The 11579-nt window shown below is 47.8% G+C and overlaps 1 protein-coding gene across 1 annotated transcript; it reads left to right on the top strand.

Moving 5' to 3' along the window:
• Positions 1-552: 552 nt before the first annotated feature.
• Positions 553-9511, top strand: ZIC5 (Zic family member 5). Its single transcript, XM_019754215.2, has 2 exons — positions 553-2365; positions 6799-9511. Exons 1-2 carry the CDS (start codon positions 904-906, stop codon positions 7239-7241), a joined length of 1905 nt encoding a protein of 634 aa, XP_019609774.2. The 5' UTR covers positions 553-903; the 3' UTR covers positions 7242-9511.
• The last annotated feature ends 2068 nt before the right edge of the window (positions 9512-11579 follow it).

Raw genomic sequence — 11579 nt, 5'->3', positions numbered from 1 at the left:
AGGACTTCATGAGCTAAAATGTCGAGGTAAAACGGGTCCTTTTGGGAAAGATTTATTTTGACTTCACTTGTTTTGCGGAGCCAAATCACTCAAATTGTTTTGCAACCAATAGGTCTTTTAATATCCTTCCTCATTCGGTCTCCAGTCTCTGAGCCCTACGTGAGCGTTTGGCAGATTGGGAATCCTTCCCAAATAAGAAATTTCTAACATCACCTCTACAAGTACGATGACGGGCGAACATCTGCTCACCCTCCTCCTTCTGAGAACTACCTAAGGCTCTTCCAAGGGAGGAGGTAGAAAGTATTTGGATGTTGGAAGGGACGCTGCGTGAGGTGAAGCGGAGGTATTTGAAGTTGGGGCTCCTCCCCCCGCCTTTTGTCCCCGGGGGGGTCACCAGCCCTAAGCCACCCGGCGCCCTCCGGCCGCGTGCCGGCGCACGCTCTCTGCAAGAAGCGTCAGGGAAACTCAGAGATCTGCGCGCGCGCGCCCAGCGCAAACTTTCTGCAAGTGCAACTTGGGCATCCCCGGGGAGGCGGGGACGCAGGGTTCCAGGGAAAGAGGGGGCGCGAAGCGAAAGCAAAGGCGGCCTCGAACACCGGGGCGGATCCCCGCTGGGCCAAGGGCCTGAAAGAGAGCCAATCGGGCAGCCGCGGCTGCTGCCAATCACGCAGCTCTCTCCAATCCCACCCGTGCCATTTCCAAAATCTCGGTCCCACTGTGCAGCTCAAATGTGATGTTCGTTCTGCCAATCGCTGGAGGACAGAGTGGGAACGGGAATAAGCAGAGTTAGGAGGCCAGGACAAAGAAGTTAAAGAGTGCTTAATATATACGTGTTTTTGGAGGCGGGCAGAGGGGGGGAAAGTACCCCCAGTGAGGGTCTATGGGTCTGATTGTGTAGTTCTGATGGAGCCCCCTTTGAGCAAGAGGAACCTGCCAGCGCTGAGATTAGTGGATTTGGCAACGGCTCAAGCCAGGCCTCTTCAGAATATGACAGGCTTCCCAGCGCTGGCCAGCCCGCCAGCCCACTCCCAACTCCGGGCCACAGCCACGCACCTCCGACCCCGGGACCTGGGTGCTGACCCCGGCGTGGCCATCACTACGCTCGGACCCGAGCACATGGCCCAGGCCAGCACGCTCGGCCTCAGCCCTCCTTCCCAGGCACTCACGGGAAAGCCTGAGGCTCCCGCGGCCGCCGCCCGCTCTGCAGCCTCGGTCGCGCACCCCGGAGCCCACACCTATCCTGGCGGCGCGGACGGCGGCAGCACGCTGCCCTCCGCGCCCCCGCCCCCAGCCCCTCCTCTTCCTCCCTCCCTTTCACCCCTTACCCCTCCCCCTCCTTCTCCTCCTCCTGCCCTCTCGGGCTACACCACCACCAACAGTGGCGGCGGCGGCAGCAGCGGCAAAGGCCACAGCAGGGACTTCGTCCTCCGGAGGGACCTTTCCGCCACGGCCCCCGCGGCGGCCATGCACGGGGCCCCGCTCGGAGGGGAGCAGCGGTCGGGCACCGTCTCCCCCCAGCACCTGGCCCCGCCTTCCCACTCCTCCGGCATGTTCATCTCGGCCAGCGGCACCTACGCGGGCCCGGACGGAAGCGGCGGCGGGGGCCCAGCGCTCTTCCCCGCGCTGCACGACACGCCGGGAGCTCCCGGCGGCCACCCGCACCCGCTCAACGGCCAGATGCGCCTGGGGTTGGCGGCGGCGGCAGCAGCCGCGGCGGCTGAGCTGTACGGCCGCGCTGAGCCGCCCTTCGCGCCGCGCTCCGGGGATGCGCACTACGGGGCGGTAGCGGCCGCTGCAGCCGCTGCCCTGCACGGCTACGGAGCAGTGAACTTAAACCTGAATCTGGCAGCGGCAGCTGCCGCCGCGGCGGCCGGGCCGGGACCCCACCTGCAGCACCACGCGCCGCCCCCGGCGCCGCCGCCGCCGCCGGCGCCCGCGCAGCACCCGCACCAGCACCACCCCCACCTCCCAGGAGCGGCTGGGGCCTTCCTGCGCTATATGCGGCAGCCAATCAAGCAGGAGCTCATCTGCAAATGGATCGACCCTGAGGAGCTGGCCGGGCCGCCGCCGCCGCCGCCCCCGCCCCCGGCCGGCGGCGCCAAGCCCTGCTCCAAAACTTTCGGCACCATGCACGAGCTGGTGAATCACGTCACGGTGGAGCACGTGGGCGGCCCCGAGCAAAGCAGCCACATCTGCTTCTGGGAGGACTGTCCACGCGAGGGCAAGCCCTTTAAGGCCAAATACAAGCTCATCAACCACATCCGCGTGCACACGGGCGAGAAGCCCTTCCCCTGCCCCTTCCCGGGCTGCGGCAAGGTCTTCGCGCGCTCCGAGAACCTCAAGATCCATAAGCGCACTCATACAGGTGGGTGTCTGTCCCCGGCCGCGCCGCCGCCGCCGCCTCCCGCGCCGCCGCCGCTTCCGCCGCTGCTTCTCTTCCTCCTTCTCCTGCTCGCCTTAATTTTTCCCTCCTTCTGCTGCTTCTCTTCGCATACGTATAACCCGGACATGTGACTTCTTTTTTTTCTCTCCCCCCCCTTTTTTTCTATGAATAAGTAATTCGATAGCACACACAGGCCCCGCGCTGGGTTCCCACGCGTTGGAGTCTCCAGCGCTCCCGCAGCCCCTCCGCCGGGACCGGCAACGCGCTCCAACCGCCGCCGCCGCAGCCCCGGAGCAGAAGCAGCAGCAACCGGAGCAGGAAGGCGCCCAGGACGGTCGGCAGCCCCCATCCGTCCGGCCCCGGGAACTTAGGGAGGGCGATGGGAAAAAGGGAGCTGCAGCCGAAGCCGCCCTGAAGCCTTTTTCCTACTCACCCGGTGGCAGGCCCCATGCGGACGCTCGCTCGCAAAAGCGTGCGTGCGAGGGGCGTGTGGGATTTGCTGCCGTATTGAGTCCACCAGGCCCAGCTCCGTGTGGCCTCCTCAGGAGGGGAGGGGGACCTTTCCTTTCGGGGTGGGGTGCAAAATACTAAAGGAACGGGGCCCACAGACACCTCCCCCAACTCACACTGACCCACTGTTTCACACCCACACGTACACCTTCACGTGCACACACATCACAGACTTCACACACCCATATTCCCTTATACAACCTCCCTTCCTCACTGCTGGGACAGCCATATGCCCCGACACACTCACCTTACACATTACACTCTCACTCGCACTTACTCATTTACACACCTTCATGCATGCCCATATTCGCACGCGCGCCGACACACATTGCCATCACACACTTAATCACACGTGCCTAAAAGGTGTTGGAGAAGTTGGCTTCTGCCCTTTTAAAGAAGGTTCTACTTGAAGGAGCTGGAGACCCTCCCACGGTCTTTGGGGTCTTCCTCCCGCCCCTGTAGAATTTAGGAGAAGCCCCGGGCGCCGTGGGGACCCCTCCCACCCACACCAAGCCCTGCCTTTGGGGGTGCAAAGGCCCCAGGTGAAGGCAGCTGCGTCGCGGGGCGGTGGGATGGCCTCTATGGGTCGTGTGTTCTCTTTGAACGGACAAGAGCATTGGGCGGAAGCGCTGATGAGCGCTACCGCAGTCGGGATTTATAAGGACAGACAATATTACTCCTCGGAGGATACTTAAGTAACTGGAGTTTACATTCAGTAATTACTTGGCTGATTTATCGGCTGCGGCGGCGAGGAGGCAGCCGCAGGGCGTGGGCCCCAACGCCTGGCCAGCGGCGGGGACCGAGGGCATTCCGGGGATCTGCGAGAGGAACCGGTGGCCCGAAGGCGGGAGCCCCGGGCCTCGCTCCAGTCTAGGACACCTGACAGGCCTCGTGTGAGCTAGCGGATGATGGGCCGGGAGCACGTTTTCCCCGGAGCTCCGTTTGCCTGCCTAGTTCTTTTCTAATCGGATCCGTCAGCTTAATGATTTTTCCTAAAGGAAACTTCCCGCAGGGCTCTCGTAAAACTCCCCTGACCCACTAAACCTGCTGCTTACCCCTGTGCCCAGTACTTCCCTATCTAGCAGGGACCTGGGGCCGTGAAGGGGCGCGCCGGGCGCGGGAGGTGAAAACCTCCCCAAAGGGAGCCCCTAAAAGCGGATCCTGCGGCCTCGGCCCTTCCACCTTTCTAGGCCTCGGAGGTGGAGTGGACCTTCTCTTCGCAGGACGGGAAGCTGCCCGGAGCCGAGGGCACTTTCCTCCGGGTAAAGCAAGGAACTGAAAACTGATGGCGCGGAAGCTGACCTGGGTCCCCGCCCTCGGGCCCCTATGGGACCCCGAGCCTCCGGCCGCCCTGGACCGCTGCCCCCCAGGAGGGGGCGTGCGCGCGTGCTTGGGAGTGGGGTGAGGTGCAGAGACCTGGGGCGCCTAGGGGACCCAGGGCCGTTTTGTTTTCTGGTTTCACGTTGTGCGCTTGGTTGCATTAACGCCGGGCTGTGGTGGCCGGTTGGGCCTATCACTCTTGGGGTCCCTCGGGGAGGGATGCAAGCATCTCTTGTTCATACTCAAACCCGCGCCTGGTGTTTTTGGCGGTCCCTGGACCCATTAGCCATTGAATATTGTGGGCAGAGAGGAACCATCCTGGAATCACCTCCCTACCACACCGCTCTCTCTTTTGGGGGTTATCCGGGATCCCCCCGGAACAGAATGATCAAAGGGAATAATCCCCCGCCACTCCCCAAGGCCCATTTCCTGACCCACGTGCCCTTGATTCCTTTTATAACCTTCTCTGGGCCAGACTGGAGTTCTCTCTGGAGGGGGAACTGGTAGGAACTGATTGTTGCCCACACCTAGCTTCCATTACTCTTTAAAACTCTGTAAGTTGTTAAATTGACGTGACCCCTATGTCAGAATCTGAAATGTAAACACCGGGGTCTCACCCTTTCTAGTTAGGTAGAATTTGCTTACTGTCTCCTCAGTCCCCCTGAATACTCAATTCTGTCACCTCCCCCTTTTTTTGCTATTTTTTAATTACACTTTTTTATTCCTAATTTTCTACCTTTCTTTGCACTGCATATCTCCCCTTTACTGGGTTTAATTGCTTCTCTTTATCATGTGCAGTGGTGGAGCCAGCAATGTTCAAGCTGTTTATTTCTTCACAGCCCAGGATATGTAGCTTGTACTGAAACAGGAAAATTATAAAAAAACAATATTGCACATTTGCATAGGATGAATAAAACTACTTAAATATTCATATTGAAGAAACATTATAATTTTTTTTGAATAACGGTAAATTAGTGTTATCTCTAACTTCAAGTAAAATATAGAAACCAGGACAAATAACCAACGTTGCGATAAAAATCAGTTAACTTTGTTGCAGCTCATCTACAGAATTTTTGAAGGTTGTGATTATCATTGTGTTTATGTTGTGTTTCCGCCCCTATAGATCAGTGTAGGAGGTATATGTGAATAGTATCAAATTTTATTTTTAAACAAAATTTTCAGGTTGGGTAAGTTATATTCCAAGCATCTGAATGCTTTGAGCTGTGCTAACATACTCTGGCATTGAAGCAGTTATTAAGCAGAAATTTACAATAACAAAATTACACTGAAATATTTGTATGAAGATATTAAGAAAATTTACTACAATAAGTTACACACACTAAACTAGATCTTTTTAAAAACAAATTACCCAAAACTAAGGAAAGGTCATTTGTGTGTCATCAGTAACTTCTGTAATGTGGAGAAATCCAGCTTTATTTTTTAAAACATTTAAATATGAGGAAAATACCCATACAGTAATGTATGAGGTGACTTGTTCGATTATGGACTCAGATACATCAAGTTCATAGATACTAAGATCAGAAGGAAAATTCATACTGTCAACCTGCTGTCTTCTTTTTTTGCTCTTTAATACCAAGGTGTAGGTAGTATGGCTGAATTTCTAATTGTCTTGTTGAGCATTTCCACTTCCGGGACTAAGGCCCTTGTGTTTAAAGGTATTGTGTTCCTGGGGTGGTTAGAGTAGCTTAAAGGAGCTCATCTACAGAATTTTTAAAGACTCTGGTAAATAGTCCTTTTTTTTTTTTTAACTATTAAGCAATGTAGAAAGCTGTTAGAATAAGTTTACTTATGGCATCAGGTAAATGCCAGGTTCTGGCTGAGGCTTGTGTTATTAATGTTTGTTAAGGCTCTGTTCCGCTAGGCTCTTAATTGCCCTGCAAGTTGTGAGGAAAGCTGGTAGAAGGAAGAGACCAATGGCCTATTCTCTGCCCAGTTAGGCTTGTAAAAAAATCTAGTGGTTGGAGTGTGTGTTTCACAGGTGCCTTTATTTCTGACGAGAGCGGGATTTTGTTTTATTTCCCTTCCTTTTCCATCAGTGGAATGTGGAGGAACACTGAAACAAAATGCCCTTGTAATAACTTTACTATACCACTCCCAGTTTACTTTCAATTTAGTGTATGTGTTCAGTTTTCTTTTTCTTATATTCTTCTCCCAAGCTGTGGTATTAGAAGTATTTTATCATCATTTGTTTTGTATTTTTGTATGTACAGAGCCTGAGGGGAGTGATGAAACGGGTATTGGGGTCTTGGTTAGGTTTCAGTGTTACATCCTGGACCATGCTTTAGGCATTCTCCCCCGACCCCTATAACACTGCAGGGGCTGACATCTAGCCTCTCACAACCCCAGGTCCAAGGAGGGCCTCCAGGCCAGTGGTCACCAGGCCCATCCCTGAAGTATTCCTTCCCTGTTGCATCCTGGAACATAGGAATTAGTAATAGGAATTAGGCTGGGAGTTGGTCTTCTAGAGAGTGGGAAAATGTATCCTGATTTCTTCTCCAAGATTCCTCTCTCAAATGAGAGGTCTCTGAAAAGCAATTGTTAACCTTTCCTATGTTTTGTTGCAGGAGAAAAGCCTTTCAAATGTGAATTTGATGGCTGTGACAGGAAGTTTGCCAACAGCAGTGATCGAAAGAAACATTCCCATGTCCACACCAGTGACAAGCCCTACTATTGCAAGATTCGAGGCTGTGACAAATCCTACACTCATCCGAGCTCTCTGAGGAAGCACATGAAGATTCACTGCAAGTCCCCACCACCTTCTCCAGGAGCCCTTGGTTACTCATCAGTGGGGACTCCAGTGGGTGCCCCCTTGTCCCCTGTGCTGGACCCAAGCAGGAGTCGCTCTAGCACTCTGTCCCCTCAGGTGACCAACCTCAATGAGTGGTACGTTTGCCAGGCCAGTGGGGCCCCCAGCCACCTCCACACACCTTCTAGCAATGGAACCACTTCCGAGTCTGAAGACGAGGAGATGTATGGGAACTCTGAAGTTGTGCGGACGATACATTAGAATTTATTAATAATAAGTGGGAATCCTTGGACCATATCCTAACCTGAGACAATGGCGAGCCTGAGACAAATCTGTGACTCAGACTTGCCACCACGTCTAATTAGCCCTATTTATTTAGTATGAAACCCTATGGTGTTTGTACATTTAATTAATTTAATTAAGATATTTGGGCTTTTCAAAAATAGAAAACAACAACAACAAAAAGCTGGACTTATATGTTGCAGGGGGACAGGGCTGGTAACAAATTGTACCAAGAAAAAGGAGAGATTAGTTAATTGAGATACACATTGCAATGCAATAAATATATTTTTTTAAAGGGGAGAGAAAGAGCATTAAGTCAGAACTCAACACAGTAACAGGCCCTCTGCATTTCCTAGAGTGCCTCGTGAATGCCTTTGACACCATAACACGGGCTCCTTTGAAGCCTCTTCACCTCCTCTTTGGGCCCTAATTCTGCAAAGGCCTCTTGATTGTAAACCACACACTTGCTGCATTGCCACCAGATCTTGGACTGTACCTGTGTCCAAAAATATTTATGAAAACCTCTTAAGTTCTGATGCTTGTAATTTTTCATTTCCACTCTTTTATTACTGATCTCATCTAAACAGTATTTTTATACAGGATTATTTCTTCAATATCCTGCTTGTATGATTAACAAAAAGATGCAGCAACATTAGTGCATCTCCATATATTGTGCTACTGTGATTGTTCAAACAAAAGTGGAGAGAAGAAAAAGCTGCTGCAATAGACAACTGTGAAACTGTGATATTTTATAAAATAGAAGAAATTCAAGTGCTTTCTTTTTCCTGTTTTATTTTAAATCTGAAATCGCAGATGCTGCCTCTTTACTGTGTCCAAACTTCTTGTGTAATAAAGAGATTATGTTTTAGATCATAAGTTCTTTGGGATGCCAGAATTACCAGGCAGGTCTAAGGTGTGATGTTGGCAACATGCCTTTTTTTTTTTTTTTTTTTGAAAGCTGTTGTTTTTAAAATAGGCTAACCACTTTTATACTCTTGTATCAACCTTTTAAAAAGCCTTTATTTTTTGATGCCTGAAAGTGCATTTTAATGCATTTTCTTCCACCTGAGCACTGAGCACACTGAACTCTGTACCATTTGGAAATGACAGTGTGTGATGTATATGATTTACATTAAAAGAGGGGAGGGAGTTGCTATACATATTAAAATTTTTAAAAGGTTTATAGTTACTAGCAAACACTGATGAATGCGTGACCTTTGCCAGAGCTGTCAAACTAGGATAAAAAAGGTCAAGGACCTAGGACAATAACTCTTAGTCAATTTATTTTTGGTTGGTACAACACATCGTGTGCAAAATGTAGTCCATCATAAACATCATACAAATATACTAAAGAGCACTAATTTATCCTCAGAGACCCTGAAGACACCCCCTCCCCAGGGTTTGTAGAAATTTGTTTCGTGTGCTGTGAGTGGTTGATGTAGTCTTGTCATTGTTAATAACTTGTATGTGAACACTATTATTTGTACAGTTGAATTAATTTATTTTCAGACATCTTTTTTTTCCTGGAAGAGTTCAAAACACACCAAAGAATTATATTATACATTTTGGTGAAAGATTGTTGTTTATGATCCATGGTTTATTTAAAAAAAAAAAAAAGAGAAAAATGGGAAAATATATTTTTAAGCTTACTTGAATGAACAACGTAATGTGAAAACCAGGACTCTTCCTGCATGTCTTTTTTGCATTGTGTTGATGAGATTATATATAGTTTCTAGATATATTACTAGTACAGTGCATGGTGCTGTCACTTTGAAAGCCTTTCAATGTTGTCTTCACATTATTACGGTGAATATGAAACATGCAGACCCTCCTTTATAAAGAAAGACCATAAAACTTGAATATAAAATAATTCTACATTTAAAAGTTTATTTGATTTTCTTATTCACTTTCAAAGCTCTTTCAAATAGGCAAGATAAGGTATTAACTTTGGGGGGATAATTTATGTATTGTAAACTTATTAGAACAAAATATTCCTGATTTGTAATGAGTTGTTTTATTTATACAACTTTTTCAATGGTAGTTTGCACTATTCTTTATTATGCTACAGGTTTATTTATTATGAGACAAAGGAATATGTATTTTATGTATTTTGCCATGCATAGGTCAACTGCCACAAATTTATTGGGTTCCTGATACACCTAAAATAAAAAACTTAAAACGTGTACCTTCGATAGCAAGCAAGAATGATTATGGAGTAAAAAATTTAATAAAAGTATTCTTCCTATGAATTGCTTACGTTTGACATAATGACACATTTCTGCCGTTCTCTTCCAAACAGAACAGGTTGGTGACACAGTGAACAGTAGTTCTCTTCCCTTGACCTCTTTATTTCTTAGCAATATTTATTCCCCAAGCAATAAAATATTATTTTTACAGCTTAGTTTAATTTATAATCTAATCTAGAAAACACAATATATTTATGAAGACTAAGCCCTGCAGGTTGCATGTGAGACTAGCATAAATCTTAGGAGATAATGCATTCATTTGTTAAAATTAATATCCTTAGTGATCCTAGTCAGTGAAAAGTGAATTTTAGCGTTTCTTTTAGTGCCTAGCCACTTCAGAAAGTATGAAGGAATGAGGAAAAGATGGAGAGACAGGCTTTCAGACACAGGCAAAATCAGGAGCTGAGATGGGTATTGAGTTAAAACATCCTGAATGAAGTTATGTAGTGGGCATCAAGTACTTCTTACATCAGGTAAGATGTAAGGGGGGGGTGTGTCCAAATCCAATTTTACTGTGGTTTATTTGGAAGTTGAGTGGATATAAGTAACTTAGCATTTGGGGGCAAGTGTTAAGGAGAAATTAGATTCTTTGATGGCAACAAAATACCCAAGTGGCTTAAACTAATATAATCAGCTATCTACATTAACATGGCTGAATGTTTGCCTATTTTTATGTTAGCTGATACAAAACTGATAAAAGGCAAATAGTTAAAAAAAAAAAAATTGGTAGTAATGTCAATAACCAGTTCTCCAAAAGGTTATAATGCTTTTTAAAAGTCAGGTTTGTTAAATATAGTAAAGGTGAAACAGGTTGCAAAGAGTTCTCTTAAGCCAGATAACAATAACCAGCACACGAAGAAGAAAAAACACTCATAAATGAGAGCCCCAATCAATGGGAAAACTTATAGCTCTCTAATGAAGTTTCCTGTGAAAAGAAGGGTGACACAAAGCCACCAAGACATGAATCATTCATGGGAAATATAAAAGATAAAAGATAACTGACAATGAGCAGAACCTTGTATAGAATGTATAAAACAAGTTTCCCCTTCTTATTTTCTGCTTTAAAACGCACAATATCCTACTCCCAGCGTTCTCTGTCCAGTCTATAGAGTTAAAATTGACCACTGCTCGTCCTGCGCCACTTCAAAGTAATTTAGTCCAGAACGGAAGGCTTGGCGCTTGGACAATCTTCATGGTGTGTTAAGATTTCTATGGCAATTGGCAAGCAAGACGTTCCCATCTGACTATGTCTCAAAGAAAGCCACTTATTGACACTAAGTTGGCTATCATCAAAGACTTCATCTTTCCTAGGCAAAACGTGGCCCTCATGGCCTTCGCAGACACTGTTTAAATCATCTACCTTTGTTTTCCAGGCTAAGAGAATCTTCAAACACATAGTCATGTAGTTTGTGCATATTTTCCCCCATGTAAGATATTGTTTGGTAAAGCTCCTAAAATCTAAAGTACCGAGAAAGAGCTTGGGGATGGGAATTATATTCTTTGAGGAGTTGGAGATGGCCACACAAGAGGGATAGCATTGGGGACAGGAAAGGAGGAGGCCCAAACTTGAAACCGAGGCCCAACTATTGCAAACGTCATATTTGTATCATATTTGTATTGCTTGCAGTCTTGTCATTTATATCTTGCATTTTGTGGCAGCTTTTTGAGACAGTGGTTCATTCTATCGATCTTTCTATCATCTATCATATCTACCTACCTTCCTACACACATACATACCTAACATCTCTTTCTCTATGAGATAGGACAAGAGATGTTCACCTGAAGTATTTTTCATCCCAGTTTGGTTAGGAAATACAACTTGGTGCAGAGGGACGGAGAGCCGGTGTGGCGTCTCAAACGATCACCTTAAGTCAGAGGAAAGGAAAGCTGAACACAAGAGAAACAAAACAATCCTGACACTTATTAGTACTTTCAGCCTGTCACCCCACACTACCCGCTTGCCCGTCCACCCGTAGTCTACCAAAATAGACACATGGCCAGGGAAAACTGCCCTTTCAGGGCTGGAGAGATGGTTAAGGAGACCCATAGTGAAACCAACTGCCCTGGGTTG

This window comes from Rhinolophus sinicus, linkage group LG04 (genome assembly GCF_036562045.2).
Source record: "Rhinolophus sinicus isolate RSC01 linkage group LG04, ASM3656204v1, whole genome shotgun sequence".
Lineage (NCBI taxonomy): Eukaryota > Metazoa > Chordata > Mammalia > Chiroptera > Rhinolophidae > Rhinolophus > Rhinolophus sinicus.
This window is presented reverse-complemented; position numbering and strand designations above follow the sequence as displayed.